Source organism: Haliaeetus leucocephalus, unplaced genomic scaffold, assembly GCF_000737465.1.
Source record: "Haliaeetus leucocephalus isolate CR32 unplaced genomic scaffold, Haliaeetus_leucocephalus-4.0 Scaffold51, whole genome shotgun sequence".
Lineage (NCBI taxonomy): Eukaryota > Metazoa > Chordata > Aves > Accipitriformes > Accipitridae > Haliaeetus > Haliaeetus leucocephalus.
Window position 1 is genome coordinate 2,149,585 of NW_010972487.1, and position 20,033 is coordinate 2,169,617.

General features: G+C 36.6%; 1 protein-coding gene across 3 annotated transcripts in view; it reads right to left on the reverse strand.

Moving 5' to 3' along the window:
- Window positions 1-20,033, reverse strand: part of UVSSA (UV-stimulated scaffold protein A) — a 56,469-nt gene that overhangs the window by 31,130 nt on the left and 5,306 nt on the right. For all 3 annotated transcript variants that reach the window (XM_010577514.1, XM_010577520.1, XM_010577528.1), the window contains exons 4-7: window positions 18,027-18,461; window positions 16,727-16,836; window positions 15,965-16,093; window positions 118-226 (exon numbers count right to left, since the gene is read on the reverse strand). In XM_010577514.1, coding sequence (XP_010575816.1) covers window positions 118-226; window positions 15,965-16,093; window positions 16,727-16,836; window positions 18,027-18,461 — 783 coding nt within the window. The remainder of the gene's footprint in view (window positions 1-117; window positions 227-15,964; window positions 16,094-16,726; window positions 16,837-18,026; window positions 18,462-20,033) is intronic.

Genomic DNA, 20,033 nt, shown 5'->3' on the forward strand with positions numbered 1-20,033 from the left:
AGCAGTCAGAGATTACCCACACGGCTGATCACTTTATTACTTCAGAATGGCTGTTTATTTACTTTAGTGCAGCAGTAACATGCAGGGATAAAGCTTGTCACAGCTGGGCAAACTCACCATATTCCTTACGCAGGTGGTCTGGAATGTGGGGCTCATAACCTTCCTTCTCAGGGACCTCCACAAATTCATCTTCATCCTCGTCATCATCATCATCCAAGGCTTTCATCTACAGAGATATTTTTGTTGGTTTTTGTTTTGTTTTTTTTTTTTTTTTTAAATGTGAAGACTGCTTTTCATTTCCCTTCACACTGAAAATATTTTACAGACATCTTGATAGCCCTACTGAGACTGCTCTATGTCAAAAGTATTTCTCTAATTATGTATTTAATCTTTATTTAAGATTAGGCCTTTGCTTAACATTTTATCTCTAAAGCCATACTCTATCCTAAGGGCTTCTTTAAAGCCCTTTATATCCATTAGAACACATGCAGTTGGTGAAGTCTGAGAAAGTGTGAAGCTACAAAATAAGACCAAAAAAATCTTAAAATAACATCAAGATTTTGACTTAATGAGGAAATTATAGCCTTATCTCTTCTCCTTTGGTTGATTTTACTCATTTAGCTGTACCCAAATAGTCTGTGGCGTGTTAAATAGTATCACAAATTGTTTAAGAGCTCAAAACCAGAGCAGGCAAACAGGAGGAGAAGCTGATGGACTGGCAAGGTAATACTGATGAAAGTAAGAATATTCAGATCTGTATACTACAGTGTTTCACTGTGTTTCTTCACAATAGCACTAAATATAATTTGATACATTCTTTTCTTAACTAATTCGGTACATCCTAACCATTCATACCATTAGACTGCACACATTACTGTGGTCAAGGCCAACAAAACTGTTTTTTAAAATGTGCACTTGGTCTACATTGCTGTTTGAAATTGAATATCTATGACTAGCTAAAAAATAAAAATGGAGTTCCTGCCAACTAACCAGGGTAATTCATCCATGTAAGTGGCTTCCTATACATCATTTCAGCTAGCTACTACCGTGTATGTACCAGCAAGTCTCTACTTTTTTTTTTCCCTAAGCTTGTTCCATACCTGAAAATGAATTTTTCTTCTATACTACACATAAGCTAGAAGAATCTGTGCCACCTCAGACATGGCCTGTACTATCAGAACTTTAAAATAGCAAATGCTAACTACCCTAAAAAGGCAGCAATGATGGAGGTTTTATGCTTTATTTCCTTTGCCCACCTTGGGAGCCACCTAATTCTTAAAACCAACATAATTAGCATATTATTGTATGTTTGCCATGCACTTTTACAAGTCTAGGACATAATAATAAGGGTATCCACTAAAACCAACCTTACCACAGGCTATCACTTTTTTCAACTTCACTGCAGCAAGCCAAAGCAATAGATAAGGAATGGTATAATTTTTACTATTTTCAGCCACATTCTTTACTACTCTTACTGCACCTGACTTACGTTGATATTCATATCAACTACTCATTGTTACAAGCACCGGAGGATACTGCAGGTTTTGCCTGCAGCAGAATTTTCCCAATTTAATTCACTACTCTAATCATGTGTCACAGCTGCACAGCTGAGTTCCTTTAAATCACACACATACTCTGAAGCCAGAAAACCTAGAAACCAGTCTTGGTTTGTTGAATGTAGTTAAAAATTTAAAATTAATAATTTTTAAAAAATAGTATTTCTCTTTGGTCAGTATTACTTGAAAGCTGGACTGAACTCATTTCTAATAAAGATCATTAATTGATATTAAAACACATATTGATACCCCTTAACATATAATGAATGGATGGTGCAAGTTAGAATTACAATTCTTCCCTCTGTTTAAAAAAATGACTTTAAGAAAGCTGCAGTTCCAGTGGGAAAAAAAAAAAAAAGAAAAAAAAAATTTACTGTCCTGAAGAATAGAGTAGATTTACTACTGCTTTCTTACCAAAGAACACCTAATTAGTCTTCATTTTAAAATAAAGTCGCAGCATAATCATGTTTAAAAGTACCCTGCTGCCAAAGACAGGTAACAACCACAATGTAGTCTCTTCGGCCTAATTATCACTACCTCGAGACTTGCCAACCTTTAGGCTACGCTGGAGGATCCTGCACGCTAGTTTACTTTTTGTTTCCCACTGCAATCATTTCTCCTCATCTAAAGGGAAGAAGCAATTCAGGCCCTACCTGGCAAGGCCAAGACAGATGCACACTGAACCTGACCTCCACAGCAGAAACAAAAATAGAGTTCTAATGCAAAGACAGGGTCAAATATTCTACACTAATCACAAAGCCACAAAGGTACTAGACATGAAAGAACATCTGTGTTAAACTGCAACTTTTAGAAGACCTTCCCAATGGCCTTTAGAAAGAAAAACATCATCAGGCTTTGTACTCTGTACAATAGAAGGCAGCTAGAGATTGAAGAGAAGTTTGTTTCTATTTTGGTTTCAAAATTCTGCTGGTGTTCTCATCCTCTTTTTATCTGTTAGGGACAATTTAATTAAGTTTGGAAATAACATCAACTCCTGCTTCTCCAGCTAGAAACAGTGCAACATTGTATTTTCCATACTCAGGTTCCATTTCTCATTTAGCTATTACAAAAGATTTCACCAAGCTAAAACTCGTCATGGATGACCTTAGTCTACCACTTTGTGCCATAATGTAAAAGCTGACTAACTTTCACATCACAGAACAGGGAAAGTAAATTCAGTGTATTTCCATAATTTTTACTCAGACATAGTCTGTGAACAAATAAATAGCAACAGGTTTAAGGAATTGAGAAATAATGTCAAACTAGTAAGAGAAAGAAAACTCAGTTCAGAGTGATCATTTAACTTAAATCACCAGATTATGCCTAAAATATCAGTGGGCATAATACAAGTACTCATGTGCATGGCATATCTGAGAGGACTGGAAAGAATTCAGAAGAGTACTATCTTTAATTGAAATTTCTCCTAATTTATTCATGTGCAGTTGCAGGCACATAGCACTCTGTACATTGATATACTAAAATTCAGTGGGCTTCACTAATCCTCAACTTGAAAACTGCATTAGAAGCAACTTTGCTGTATTACCTGCATGGTCTAAAACTTCAAAGCATGTGAAAAGCCTGTCGGAGAAAAGGCATAATCAGATGCAAATTCACTTTGTTTAGGTACAATCCATGAACTGTGCATTCAAGTACTATAGAAAACATTAATCATAGGAAACTGTAATTTTTGTTATCAGTCTAACACTAATCAAAAGGGAAACCTGTCACTACCGCTGACCTGTGAAACGTCCCAATTATACTCTTCGGAAATGACAGGAGCACTTAACTTCCTCACTGAGTAAATGACGACGATCAATCAAGTTTGAATAACAATGAGCCACGGAGCTGAAAATTATTTTTTGTATAGAATCTACCCAGGAATTTATGAAAGGTGAAAAGCAACCCAAGGTTTTAGGGGCATTATGGCTTTCAGCTAGTGCAGCGCATATCAAACACTAAACAGAATTTATGTGTTTTAATTTTCTAAAAGGTAGATGTGGACTTGGTGCTACAATGCATAACATATAATGCCAGATTTTAAATATGGGGGTCATTTTCATAAAATATTATGCTTATTGTTCACACCCTTGAATTTCCCTGGGGTCTTCTATTAAATTTAGATTTCCTGTAAAAAAATTAACTGCTTAGCTAACTATAAGGAATTAAGCCCCCTTTTCCCTTCAAACAGACATAAAGTCTTTATTTTGATATAGTCTTTAACAAGATAACTTATTTATCTTTTTACTTTAAAATATTCAAGTCATCACTGGTGGAAATTTAAGAAGTTGCATGGTAGTAGTGGGTAGTTATGTCTCAATTTACTTCTTTCTAGTGGTACTTCATCAGAACCATCCCATTTATGCTGTTTTGTTCTAATCCCTTTCTACAGGAAAGTGGAGAGCTCATGGGCAACATTGTTAGTCAGAAAAGTATCTTTTTTTTTTTAATTTCACTTTTCAAACATGAAGAAAGCTCCAAAGCAAGCTCTACAGATGAAGTATGGAAGTTCAGCCACCTACCATCTACTTTTCCATTATAGGTAAACTTTTTCAGTCACTTAAAAAAAAATCAAGAATCCACAATTAAATCAGAATAAATAAATATTTAAGACAACATTTTGAGTAGCAGAATTAGTAAATTATAATCCTTTAAGAATGAGTGGTTAGGTACTTGTAAACAAGAAAAACGAGACTATGAGAAAAACAAGCAATATGCCATTTCTAGTGTGCCATATCTAAAGGGAAGTAAAGTATAAGCTCAAGTGATAAATACTACAACGTAAAGCTTTTCTTGTAGTGTATAAAATTAAATACCTCTAAGATAAGTAGTCACGCAACTGCTTGTTTCTCAATAACCTGTCGAAGAACATGGGAAAAAATGTCCCATTCTCAAATCCATTCTCATTACCAGGTAATACGAGGAAAGTCACTAATGCAGTTTGCAGTCCTAGCAGAGACAAAAGGTGAACTACCTTCTCTCTGTCACTAGAGGCTGGTCCATCTGAAGGGAGACCAAACAGATTCCCAGACATCAGAAGCTACTTGCACCATCACTGCTCTTCAAGCTGCGTGGAGAAGGGAAGTTTTTCCGCTCAGTGTTAATCTGCTCTATAATGCTGACGTTTATTTATTTATTCATTTATCTAAATGAATCATGCTTTTGCAAAAATATGTGGTGTTTTTGTTTGGTTTTTTTTTTAATGTGGTAGTATTCCTGACTAGATATCTCACTGTGAGAGGAAACAGGATTTAGCTACACAATTTCCAGATTCTTGGGCTGAACTTATTTGCATATGAGGATACAGTAAAAAGATGCAGAAAATATACATGTATTATTTTCATTGTAATCAGAGTTAGAACAATGGCTCTTCAATTCTCCTAATTCTCATTAAAACTTAAAATAGTGCTGACTCTTCCAGCTAGACAAGCGCAATCAAATCATTTGCTCCCTAACTCATTAAAAAAACCTTGAAAAAACCAGATGTTTCCTTATCAGTCTCCATCTTATTAAAATATGGAAAACAAATACTGGATGCCAGTAGAAATGCAATCGTATCTTTTATTTTGGAGTCAACACTCCAAGAGCCTCCAGCTGTTAGTGTAGCTCAGCGCAACCACAGCTCCAGTTAAATGTCCTGCTCATCCATCCCAACCAGTAATCAATGCAAAAAAAACCTCCACCCGCCACCCAACACTTGCAAAGATGTAAAGAAAAGCCTTTGGTTCTTTTCCCAGTTTTATACAAATTGATTGCTACATTCTGTTAAGAGGATTTAAAAACCTTAGCCTCTGCAATCATAATTAAAGCAAGCAATAAAATGACTGAAATATACAATGCAATCAGTTTATAGGACTAGATGTACAGCATTTACTAATTATTTTAGAAAAAGAAGGAAGAGAAAAAGATAGCACATGAAGAAGTCATATCTACTTACTAAAACACCACTTGCAAACTACAGCTGGGACCATTAAATAAATTTTGCATGGTCTAATTAACTTGGTTTGCAATCTCAATTACTTTTCACCCAAGAAATCACTTTTGTTCAGTTTTATGCATCTCTGTTTCCCTTTAAAAAAAAAAAATGATGTAAGGCATCCTCAGACAAGTGAACTCTAAACTTCATTTGTCTTTCAGCAGGCTTGATGGCTATGCATTTAAAAACCCATTCTATCTTATAAACTAAAAATTAAATGTACTCAGCTGTGATGGTCGTCATTGCAGCTGCTATTTATATGCTAATATCCTCACTGGAAGATCTTGCAAATTATTCCACCATGCCAATATCTCATGTGCATCTACTCAAAGCCAACTAAATATTTTTCTAGAGGTAGAAGATTTTGGTTAGGGAACCAGAATATTTATCGCCATAGAACCTAGTTAAAGGGGCAACCTTAAGCAAATACATTTTTTTTATTCAACTGCAACACAAAACATGCTTCAGTCATCTTAAATGAAATTTGGGGATATCTATGTAAGCAAACACTGACTGGATAAAAATAATTTCTTCAGTGCCAGTAACAGAAACTGAATAGTCAAACAGTGACTTACATGTAAGGACTTTTACAAGTTCCTCCTTTTCCATCCTTTTATATTATCCAGCACAGGATGAAAAGGAAATAAATGCTGGCATTTTGACAGATTCCAGAACCGTGCTTGAATTTTCCTGTGTGCAAACACGAGGAAAACAAACTACTAAAAGAGCTGTATTTATAGGGACCTCCCACACACACTCCCTCCCCTTTGCTCCGTGATTTGAGCATAAATTCAAACCTAGATGACTGCAAATTAGATATGTGGTCCAGGCAAATCACACTGTATGTTTACCAGTAAAAGTATCACCGTTCATTCTATTTGTAGTTGCTCAGCAGCACATAGGCTACTTGGCCACTCTGACTTTTATTGAGGAACGCACTTTTCACACTATTTTATAATTCCCAGAAGTTAGTAAAAATGCTTAAAGGGTTCCAGCCCAACAGTTAGCCTAAGTACAATGCTAGAGAACCAGTGTATCTTGCTCCAAATTGCTTTAGCAATATAAACCACCCAATGAACCAGTTTTTCTTTAAAGTAATGTACACCAGCCAGAGTCTGCGAGTACTGTTGCAGTCCTGGAAATGCAAGCTTGAGGCTCACCCAGGACTTGTGCCAAAGCCCTCTCCATCCCACCCAGTGATAAAGAGAGCTTGGATATGTACCTTGGAAGGTCAATAGTGATGAGGCGCATTGCGCAAAACCTGTATCACTCTGTGTTACTAGCTACTGCATCTCTGGACCCTAGCAGGCTCAAGGTCCCACATAAGCTTAGGAAGGATTTTAATAAAAAGCAGCAAAAATTTACTGAAAAAGACCAGTAGGTCTCAAGGTGCAAGGCAGTTCAAAAAACTCTGGATCTTAGTGAATCATTGTTCAGAAGAAATTAGTATGTCCAATATGCCCAATGGACAGACTAGCACATGCATTTACAGTCTCACAGAGGACAGCAAATAAAGGTAGTCTGGAAAATTGGTGCATTGAACAAAACTATTACCTCAGGAAGATATTGCAAGGCAAGTTTAGTACTTCTTTAGCAGTCACCACTCAAGATATATCCTCAGATGTATTTTCATACCTCGCTGCTTGGGCTCCTACCACCCACCAAAATCAACAGTAGTTGGTTGCATATATATTCTTAAACCTTAAGAAAGTACATTAAAAAGGCAAAGTTCTCTTGCATAATCCAAATCATTCATAAAATAAATACCACATTCAGGAGAGGTGTAACAGTTTTATTTAAACTACCGAAGATCTCCAAGTCTAACAATGCCCTTCCTTTCCATACATCCCAGAGAGCTAAACCAGAAGTCTGCTACCCTTCATTATTAAAGCTAATAAAGTTCCCCAACATAAAAAAAAAAATTTGACTCCTACAAAATTTATGCTGACCACCTACATTTGATATCAATATTTAATTTATCAAAAGCGAATGTAGTGTTAGTCCCTTAAATGTCTTTGTGTATTATTTATAGAAAAATAAAGGTTACATCTTACTTTTAGAAGTATGGGAATGTACTTCTCCCCTGCAGTTACTATACATACTTCAGGCACTACATCTTATTACACAGTAAAAAAGAATGTATTTTAACAGTAGTATAGTATCTGGTATGTTTTTTTTCATCCAGTTTTTCATTCATACCGGGAGATGAGCTGATCATCTATCACTCCATCAATCCGAGTCCTCTGATTAAGTAAAGATTGACCTTCATAATCGGATCTGTATTACCTAGGTTTATTCAGTTACTGAAAGGGACAGTCTCACTAACTGAGCTTAATGGTGCTACAGAAATCTTCTCTGGATTAGATTCCAGTCAGTTCAGGTCCCTGCTGCAACATGAGCTCTATCACTAGTACAAGGGAGGCACTGGGAATCATCGGGGGAGAAAATAGAGAGAGGACTATCCCTTTTGATTGCTGCCCCTGTTTAGATCATCTTTAAGCCAACCCTAGAATCGCTACCAAAATATATAAGCCACTTCCCTGTTCAGCTCCCACAAGTAGTACAATAGCAACCTGTACAAAAAACCTGCCAAGAAGTAGATTTGGTAAGTACATAACACACTAAGAAATACCTGGTAGAATTTCGGTTTTAATGTTTCAGGAATTGTAGAATGGATTAAATAATTTTAACAAAAGAAGAGGCAAGCATAAAATAGTGTTGTACACATTACCTGTGCTTTAAAAACCAAACTTGGTTTCTTCTTAATTCATGGATAACCATGAGTAAGGAAACTCTGTAAATGCCTACTCAGTCTACATCATCTTAACATAAAAGGAAAGGTTTGCAGATTTGAAGACTGAGGTGTGATAAGCCAGCAGAGCTATAAACCAAGTGATATGAAATCACATTTAGAGTCCATGCTCAGACAGGAAGGTACCCAGAGCAGAGTTCCCAAGATGTTTCCTGTTCCTAAAAGCAGAAGAAAACCCCTCATTTTTGTCACTAAAGAAAGCAGCTGTCATACAGCCACCATCAAGGTTACAAGTGTTACCTTATGCTTCAACCACCCCTCCCTTCTTTCTGGACTAACCCTTCTCTACAGACTATTCCCTGCACACCAGTCCAGATGAAATTGTTTAAAGGCTGTAGTGAGGTCCAGGACTGGCTACACCCATTCCTGGACCAAAAAGTTGTTTTATGGTCTGATAACTCAAAGGTCAACCAAAAATACCTCTTTCTTTCCCGCTCCACAGAGAAGTCTTTAGGTTTTCCAGCACTTTTCAGCTAGTCCAAGTTATTTACAAGATGAGCAGTATTCCTATGACTCCTTGAAATATTTTAGGCAGCATTTTGAATTATTTAATTTCTTTATGATAAGGCAGCATTTTGAATTATTTAATTTCTTTATGATAAAATTTCTTTATGATAAAAGCTGAGTTTTAGAGCTGAAGGGAAAAAAATATCCCATTACTAGTCACAATCTTCATGAAATTTTAGGAAATGTGATTTTCATTTAAAATGTGATGTAACAAGATTCCCATTAGCACTCATTCATGCAAAAAAGTCCTACTGTATTTGATGGATTACCACCTATCGCTTAGACCAGATCAAACTCATGCTACTAAAACTTTGTATCCACTGCCAATGTATATATGCCTCTGTCTCATGATATAGTCTGCACACACATACACTGTACAATCAGTAACTAAATTGCAGCTTACTTCAATGGTCACATTTATGAATGAATCTGAACTACCCACTTGTTAAAAATTATTGCAAATGCTATATTTTTAACAGATAACTATACATCTCAATTAACCTAATTTATTACAGGCAACAAGTCAACAAAATATCCTATGCAAGACACACATAAGCTCACATATATTCCCGATTGTGGATTTTAGGCACAAAGATATCATTAGATGTGAATATATTTACTTTAATATTATTGCATTAACTAAATTTAAATACGTTAGTGTGTGTTCCAAGCCTGAAAATTTTCTTCCTTTTCCATTTTTATAAATATACATTTAGCAATGAACCTTTACTGAACCTCACAAATACATACAATTCACTTCGATATACTGCTTTCCCCTGCAAGGTAGGATGAATAAAAAGCAGGAAGCAAATTTATATCTACTACTTACAGAGTACACACTGCTCAGTATTCATAGATGAATCAAGGGAGATGACCCTTCGGCCTGAAAAACTTAAATACTTAACATAAGGGTTAACCTGATGATAGAGACATCCTACTTTATTTTACACTCTATTAGAAGAGCTCCAAATTGCATTGTGCGACCTGCGAATCAGATAGGGATCAGAGGTCGTCACAGTGACAACTTTAAGAATTCATGGCTAGATCTGCATAACAAGATATTTTTAATAACTCTGTAACAGGGGCAGGCTGAATAGCCAGCGCAAAGCATAAAATATATCACAGCAACATTCAGCTCTAGAAAAGAAAAAACCAAAAAACATTACACTAGCCAATCAGACACTTTAACAAGAGAGTACTGTTTTGAGGGTTAATTTTACAGTCCTACATCCTAATAAGACTTAAAAAAACTGAAAAGCTCTTTTAGCTGAAAAGTGATTATAAAAGAGACATTTCATGGATAGAAATAGTTATCATATGATGGTTAAAATGGGGGAGGAGAGAAGAGGAAGCATAAGCATCTGTATGACTTATTAAATATTTTGTGTTTACTTTTACCGTTATGGTTGACCTGGCTTTTTTGATAAATATTAGCTAGACACAAGAAAAAATGTTGCCTGGGCTACTACTTTGACCATACAAACATTATTAAAATTTATTTATTCTGAACACATTACATGCTAATGATGTATACAATCTGACAAAGGACATCTTTAGGTGTAATGCTGATTTAATTAACAAATATTCCTATATTTCTCTTAAGTTTTAGAAAACATACCAACAATCAATATCAAGTTACTATTCAAATCTCAACATTAAACACTTCTAGTTTTCAAAGGGCAATTTTGTTAAGAGTTAGGGTTTTCATTTGTGTGCAATTTAAAAGCAACACCTGAGGAAAAGACTTCTTTTACAAAGGCATCTCTCTTGCTCCTTGGTCTGAGTATGTTTTAGCAGATGTGGGTTCAAGCATGGTGAGGGATCACTAAAGACAACTACTTACCCCCAGAAACAACTTCTCTAAAATGAAGAAAAGAGGAAAAAATTAGGATGCGAGTACAAGAAGCTGTTATAGAAAACAGAAAGCAGTCAGCTGGACTGGATTCTCTATGGCTACAGAAAGAAGCAGAAAGAGAAAACAATATAGCCTTTGCTTTTAATCTAAAATTCAAGTGTGACTTTTTTTTTTTTTTTTAAAGCTGGGACTAACTTAACTACAAGACAGACTTAAAGAGCTGGTTATAAAGCTACAAAATGATTAGGTAGAAATAACTCATTAGCATTGATAAAATGCCAAGCTGTAGTTGAAGATACAGGGGAAAAAAAAAAAAAAAATCAGCAATAGTCTTGCAGCCAAGTAATTGGTAGAGCTCTTGGCTTGATTTATTACATATTAAAATTTTAATCCTTTTATGTACTAAAATATTTTAAGACTAAATTATGACCAGCAAATATTTAACTTGCAAATATAATTTGTAACAATTTTCTGACATTATTCTTTCAGAAAAAATCTGACTTGTATTGCAGTAAGGTTTGGGGATCAGATCAGGTTCTGGACAACACAAGGACAGCCTTTCTCCAAATCTAATTATTAATGGCATTATTGAATTCAACCAGATGTTTCACATGGATAAAATTAAGTACATGAATAAATCAAGATCCAAGTGCACACTTAGATTTGACAGAAGATAAGGAAAGGTAAAACAAAAAGTAATGAAGACAGTTAATGAAGAACTATATATCCTTGGTTGTTAATATAACTTGAAATTAAAAATTCAAAATGTAGTCGGCCTGTTAAATGATCACTCTGCTGACAGACAAATGACCTAGATGTTTCTCACATCATATTGCCTACTAGCTTCTATCTGGCCAAGTTATAGCCAGCCTGAGTGGTAAACCTTTTTATGGCTTCTCAAAGGTAATTAAATAAGAGATAAACATACTCTTAGTGTACAAAATATAGCTAATGAACTACATTTCCATTAATAATGCAAGAACTTTAAATATTATCCTAATTGACAATCCTTTATGGAAATTATGCAAGTGAAAGGTAGCATGCATGTTTTAAAATACGGTACACACTTGTCCTCTCATAACTTTTAAAACTGCAATATCATTTGCATCTAATCAGCTGCAAATCACACATTAAAGAAGAAAAATAATAGTATTTTAAGAAAAGAGGGAAGAGATTGACAAATGAAACTATTTCTAAGCAGGAAAAATTATTTTTAAAGGAACATTTAAACTGTAAGCAAGTTATTAGTACAAAAGAATTAAACCTTTGGAAACAGGAATTTCTATTTAAATGCCAGTCTCAGCCAATAATTACAACGGTACTTCCATAATAATTCATCTAAATAGAGTCAAGAATTAACTCGAAGTGTCCCTGGTGTATTACTGTTGTAGTAAGTTTACCTGGAAACACAGACTGAGGTGATGGCTAGCTTTGGACAAAGGTGGTGTAGAGAAAAATGTCGAGCATGCAGTATGCACTCCCTCTACTGGGCACTGAGATTATCCTGAGCAGGCATTCAGAGAAAGAAAGGGCTATGTCCGGGCATCCAGGTACCGTGAAATAAAACCCCCTTTACAGCTTCTGCTTCTTTCCCCAGATGCAGCTAAAACTCAGTTTCACAGAAAAATGGATTTCAAAACTCTTGTTTATACTTTCAAAATACATTTCCTGTCACAAGCCGACACCCGATTCACACCCCAAACAAATATTTAACTACAGTAAACGTAACTTGTGTAAGTACACAAAAACTCACTTGCCTTTGACCAACACAGTAAGACTGTCATTTTTTGTCCATCTCCTACCTCTCTGAAAAAAACAACAGCTCAGGAAGTCTAAGTGATGACTTGATGACTTCTGATCTGCTGCGGGCACATCAATGGGAAGAAGGAATGTATAGTCTGGGCAGCGGGGACTTATTAACATTTATAAAATTTGCTGCAAGGGATTTGTTTCTAGACAGTCAAAGGATAACCTTTGTCATTCTTTTTCTTCTCCTCCCACAGCTCCTGAGAGGTAAGAGCAGAAAGGTGCCATAGCCTGCTTTTGTTGGCAGGGTTTAAGCACTATGTAAAAATGACAGCTCTCCTCATAATCAAGGCTTTCCGATGGTTTGAATTCTTCACTGTTACAGAGGAGAAAAGAAAGAAGTGGTTATATCTTATCTCACTATAAACCATTTCAAGTCAAAATGTTTCACTGTATAAAGCTCTGTGCTTTCCTTCAAGGGACTTCATATAAGAGAAGTTCTGTAAACCTACAGAAAGTTCTCCTATAGTTCACAAAGCAGTGGGGCTTTTCCATTTTTCAGCAAAGATAAAGGCAAAAAAACTCCAGAGAAAATTACTTATGCTAATTTTCTAACATGCTTTAATTGCATAAGCATTCTGCCTTGCAGTCCAGTGCTCCATGATCTGGAAAATGAAGCGAGAAACAATAGAAAGCATGGAAGTAACAGTGAGGATTGCCAAAAGCAGACACCTTCCTGCACCAACCAAATGATTCTTCTGTGAAGGCAGCCCAGGTAACCACCAACTTCTTCCTCTCAATGTAGTTCACATCCAGCTACATTGCTGGTGTGTTCTTATTGAACCATAGCACCAAGAATTACTCCAAATATATATGCCTCATATATATTGCACCTCAGCCCTGTGCACGTGTAACTGCTCAGCTCAACAAGGAGTACCAATGACACGTAGCAATGGTAAGTGCCTCCAGGACCTTCCCTCTTTTAAGTGGAAATTTAAATCTCTGAGGGATTGAGAGGTATAGTAGAGTTCATAGTAATAAATCTCCAGTTTCACTCTCTCTCACTAAACCCTTCCCTTTATCAACTTTCTTGATCTCAATTTGAGGATGGGTAAAGCCTTTACTCCCCCTGTCCCCAGGCAGAACAGAAACAAAGCACAGAGTAGAACAGATGAAAAGGCAAGAAATTAGAGACCAGAGAAGCACGGAGAACGAGCACAAAGGAAAACTAGAAAGTCTGAGGAGACTGGGCAAGCCCAAGTCCCCAGCCAAGTTTCCAAGCGTCTATCGTTCTGTTTTGTATTTGCTGTTAAAATAAAACCACTTTCTCCCTGAAGGTAAGGCTTGCCTGTGGTGCAGGACCATAATTACACTAGAAATGAGCAAGTACACAAACAATTCTCCTTTACGTTCTCCAGCTAACAATATAGGTACCTCAGATTGCAGTCACTAGTTGCCAGGAAAACTGCTATCATATCCAAATGTAGAGATGTCACAGACCAACTACAAGCTAGACAATTTACATGGAACCTTCCACACTCACACACTTCATTTACACACTCTTTCTCTCTCTGCTTCCTAAATGCTCCCCTTCATTTCTAGGTGTGCTCATCTCTACACATGAGCAGGTAGCAGCACTCACTGACTCCATGCGCTAACAAATAACATCGGTAAAGCTGAGCTCTGTTGGGACAGGATGGCTGTGAGCCAGTGCTTTGAAGGACAGACTATCAGTACTTCTTCTCTTGGATCTAAAGATACAGAAGACAGCAAAACTTTGGCATGGCAAGAACTATAGCTCCAATGACACAAGGACATACAGACAGAGGCAACAATACATAACATGAGCAGCATTGCTGAATTAAAGAGGAGCTGCGTGTAGTGTTTCATATGCTGACATGTAAATATTTGACAGATGGGGATTTAATAATCACGGTCTAAGAGATGCTGTTTATTTTGCTCTGTCAGACTCTCATTTTAGCGTGTTTTTATGTTTCAACAAAGTCATCTGACATGCAAATAAAAGATAATTTATACAGTTTCCTTCTGCAGTGCAAAGCTCTATGTTCACCTTATAAATTCAAAGTAACTCAGCACTAACACTAAATTTGGGTATTTTCTACTGGAGAAAAACCCTAGGAATAATTATATACTGTTTTCAATGCTTAAGTTAACACCTCAGTCTGCATTGCTTCATTTTGAATGTATTCTTTGTGAGCACTGCTATGTATTTTCTTTTTTTTTTTTTTTTTCCTCCTTCTAACAATGGAATTTACTAGCTTTCAAACCTTATATAGATAGCATTGATCAATCTCCAGAAGTGGTAACAATACCACTTTAAACACATACACATGCATGCACTCACACACGAAAATCAAGGCTTGAATGTCCTTTATATCTTGCAAGAAATATAGCAACCAATATTCCATGCAGAGGTGCAGCAAATGAAGTCCTGTCAAGCAAATGGCAGGAATGACAGCAGATGTCTGGATTCCTTCATAGCTGGTTGCATAAAGGTAGCACACATATTTCACTGGAGGAAAAAAACCTCTGACAAGACAGTCTTTCAGTACTTTTCATTCAGAGTTGCCATTTTTGACTGGTGTGGTACATCAGTAGGTATTAAGATTATGAACCAGATTAATCTTGATAAAGCTTCATTTGCACAATGAAAGCAAAGTCTACAACACTCAGTCATGGCTAAACGAGGCTACCACAATTTAGTCCAAGGTATAATGTCCAGATCAAATTCTTACAATCCAGTCATAAACCAGACTCTACTCTGGACCCTGACCCAACACACTTATTTTCATGTCAAGCTATACAGTAATATTGTTTGATTGCAGCAGCCAACAGAAATTAGTATGATGCAGCTCTGCTTTTTAGCTATATAAAGAAGCTGCAGACTCCTTTCTGGATCTGAATAAAGTATTTGATCTTTCAGCCTCTATTTATTTACAAGTTCTACCTATTTCACAAAACCTGTCATAGGTAGCTAATCTTTGTGAACTATTTTGATGCTTTAAAGCTTTATATAACAACTAATTCTCTTAAGATATCCTCAGTCACGTTACATGCTCACTAGAGAGAGTAAACACTCCATAGAAGAGATGCTACTTTCCTGAATTGTGAGACACTAGCATAGTTTGGCAAGTTGTAAAAGAATATGAGTAATACAGTGTTTACCGAGAATTATGCACAAAAGAAGCTGAGGACATAACAGTGTTACACATGAACTAAGAGTAAATGAAATCTGAACTTAACTGCTTCTCTATCCTAAACAACAGTGCTGCCTTACATGATTTTGTCTAATAACCAGGCCCCTGGCATACTGTACAGGTGTTTAGTGCAACTGCCTTGAGTGAAGCTACAACCAGATGAATTAGCGTACTTTTCAATAAAACTTGTGTTGAAAAGTTTCCCAGATTAAGGCTTAAGAGAAAGTGCTTTTTTTGTATACAAGCTAAGCACTACTAATGGCCCCCTCTAGTAAAACAGAATTTTAAGAAACTCACCACTTTTCTTTTTTTTGCTTTAAACGAAATGTTCATTTCCTTGTATTTCTTCATAGCAGTCTCCAACTTATTCTTGAGATCAATGGCACATCTTAGGCGATCATCATCTATTCCTGCTCTGGTAAATAACTGCAAAGCAAGAAATCAACATTCTTATTCTTTTTTCTAGTCATCTGAGTCAAAAAACATTTTCAGTTTTCCTTCATAATTAATGAAATAACATTGTCACAAATTCCTCTACTTTCCAAGTAACAATTAGTGAAGCCACTTCTTTTCCTATCTAGAATATAAAAGCTAATAGCAACTGCTAAAGACAAACAAAAGAATGAACAGCTGGTATAAACATCTCCCGAGAGTGTCCTTCCATAGGCCAAATTCCACGCACAAGGCTCCTGAGCAGTAATATCAATTGACAGAAAGGACATACTGTTTTTCTGATACAGACACGTCTGACAAAAACAAGCTGTGTTTTACTTTAATCCTTTGTGAAGAAGTCCCATTTTACTATATCTTAAAAAAAAAAAAAAAAAGTATGACTGTAGGTAGCATACCTAATGCTGAAAGCCATCAAACAAGTCATGTAGCTCCTGTAGTCTGCTTTTGTCGACGCCTACTGAACTAGAAATCTTTTCTATTTGTACCAATGTTTCTTCAATGTTAATTTCCTTTATGCTCACTCTTCCTCAAGACTTACTGTACCACAGCCCTTGCTTCTCCATCTTTTTATAAAAAGAATGAAAAAAAATTGTCTCTTTATCCCACCTGAATCCAGGACTGCACAGAAGGCCAGAACTTATTTCTGAGAAGTTTGTGAGCATCCATGACATTGTTTATTATGGCAGTATTATCTTCATTCTCATGCACTTTTATTTCTGTTCAAAACAGGGGAAAAAAAGAGTTAGTGCACAATGCTTATATTATCTTCACTATAAGAGCTCAAGAAGGTAAGCAGAAGTTGACATGAACTTTTCTAAAATATTTGATGACTTCAGGAAAAGTTACAAACATCAGAATGTTTCTCCATTCGGTATTATTCTACCATCACCCACACATTAAAAAAAATCAGAGGAAAAGATGAAAAGCTTTCAGTCCAGTGATGACAGAAAGAGTTGTTAAAACCATCACTACTAAGGAATCGCCAAATAAACCACAGACAAGTGCAGCCTTACTATTTACATTACATCTTGTCCTAAGTTCAAATGAACTGGGCCTTACTGTACCAGCTTCTGCATATTCAATATAAAATAATCCCTGCCCTAACGGCAATAGAGACTTGATTGTCAAAGAAGCCAAGTATGACACTATGCAAGTAAAAAATGGTACTTTTCACCCATTAGTCATTCATAAGCTGCACAGATACATTTCCAATTCTGTTGTCTGCAAGCACAGAAGTAAATACCTGCCTTACTGACTGTTTGCACATGAAATTGCATTAGGACAGTGTTTGTAAGAGACTTCACTTAGACTACCAAAACACAACCATCCTAATTTTTCTAGAGGTAACTCACATTAGCAAAGTTATATAAAAAATTATCATAATTATTATCATAATCATAATAATTATTATCATAATCCTTAAGAATTCCTAGCAAAACTAACTGCTTCTTTCAAATTGTCAGTAGCACGGAAAAAAAAAAGTTTAAGAAACACTCAATTGTAAGATTTTAAAATTAGCAGCTTTTACCCCAGCTATACAGAGCAAAAGGTGAGCAGTGAAGCATATGAGAAAGAAAATTATACATGGTAACCAGATTTTTTTTTTAACACAGGAAACTCATCTTATTTTAGGTACTATGTAGTGCTATAATGTGATTACAACTAATACAAAAGTTCAGTCTCAGAAGGTAATTAATAAAATCTGTTAATCACATACAAGGACACCCAGCCCTAAAAATGGTTACTAGATGAACCAGAAATAAAAAAGAACCCCAAAATAAATCAAAATGGTGTCCAGGTGCCCAGCATTTAAGTCTTAGAAAAAAACCCAAACAACCAACCGCAACTACAAAGCATTTCAGACGAAGGCTGCCTCCAGCTATAAGTGAAAAATTTTTCCAGGTACCTGTGGAGATTTCAAGGTCTAGAGTATACTTATGTGAAATAAGCCCATGGTTCCTAACAAAAGTCTGGTAATCGTCATCATTGAGAGCTGGGACATTAGATTGAGCTTCTGAGCACAAGCCTCCATCTAATTCTTTTTGCTCAGGCTTCTCCTGTTTCTCTTCTAACTCTTTGGTTTTACCAGTTCTAACACACTGAGAAACAGGAAGAACGTCCTTGCTGCAGCATGGCTGTTCATCATCCATGCATCCAAAACAGGACTGGTTAACTTCCATCCGGGAAGACAATGGGGATGCAGGTCTGTCCTCATTAGCAGACATTTGTTTGTTGGGTTCCAGTTCTGTGTCATTTGCAGTGAAGTCAAAAGGATCTGGCATGAGAAGCCGGAAACAGTTTTCCATCTCTGTCAGTGTGTTGGCAATCTCTGGGGACATTTCTATCAAGACACAATTGTTTTAGAATATTGTTATATACCGTAAAAAAGTTAATGCCTCCAGAGCAGACACAGATTTACAAAACAAATATGACTGCCAAAAGGATAATCCATTTATCCAGTCATCAGTGGTAATTTAGCCATACAGATCTCTCCGCTGCAGAAATTGTGACAATACTTTTCTTAAGCAGGAATTTCCTGAGCAAAGAATTTTGAATCAGTGTTCCTCCTTTCCCTATCCTCTCTAAAATTTCACTACACAAAGGTGACACAAGTACTTCATAGAATTTGAAGGAGAACAAGGTTCAACGAGGATATTCTTAGTGATGTTGGTGGGTATTCATTCTACAGCCATGAATGTTATAGTTGCTTGTAGGTGTAGCCATGAATATATGCTATTGCTCAAAAAGATACTACCAATAAAAGTGACATTAAGACGGTTAAATCTCTTTAAAATTCCACCCTCATGCATGAAAACGTTCCCAGCATGCAGAATAAATGCAGACACAATTGGATGCATTGCATATACCGAAGTAATTTAATTAAATAACCCTTTGTAACTGCAACATCATATACTTGCTATCTCTGTTCTTTCGTATTACAGAAATATGTTTGCTAGGTAGATATCACTTAGAGATCCAGCCCCCAGTTAGACACATTTTTTAGCCGCAGTATGATACTATTCATAGATAATCCTGCGCCCAGGATTCCTGTGCAGACCATTGCCTATACTTCTGGAACAGGATGACTGTATATACAATGTAATTAAGGTCATAAGCCAACAAGGTGTTGAGAAGCCTGTGCCTAGTCAATGACACAGAACTTAAGGCACTAGCTCTTAAAAGTCTCATGATATGCTTGCTTGAGGTTGTAATTCAGAAAAGTATGAATGCATAGACAAGACCCTTACTAGCTAACTTTTTTTTTTTTTTTTTTAAGAAAAAATCTCTCCATAGTACCTGAGCTCACAGGACTGTCACTTGTTTCCCCTGATATTCTTTAGGGGAGAGAGACAGAGGGTCAAGCTCTATGTCCTGGTTTCAGCTGGGATAGAGTTAATTGTCTTCCTAGTAGCTGGTAGGGTGCTATGTTTTGAGTTCAGCATGCCAAGAATGTTGATAACACTGATGTTTTCAGTTGTTGCTAAGTAATGTTTAGTCTAAAGTCAAGGATTTTTCAGCTTCTCATGCCCAGCCAGTGAGAAAGCTGGAGGGGCACAAGAAGTTGGCACAGGACAGAGCCAGGGCAACTGACCCAAAGTGGCCAACGGGGTATCCCATACCATGGGACATCACATCTAGTATAGGAACTGGGGGGAGTGGGGGCGGGGGATAGCCACTCGGAGACTAACTGGGTGTCAATCAGTGGGTGGTGAGCAATTGCACTGTGCATCATTTGTACATTCCAATCCTTTTATTGTTACTGTTATTTTATTAGTGTTATCATTATTAGCTTCTTTTCTGTTCTATTAAACCGTTCTTATCTCAACCCATGAGTTTTACTTCTTTTCCTGATTTTCTCCCCCATCCCACTCGGGGGGGGGGGGGGGGGGGGGGGGGGGGGAGGGCGCGGGGG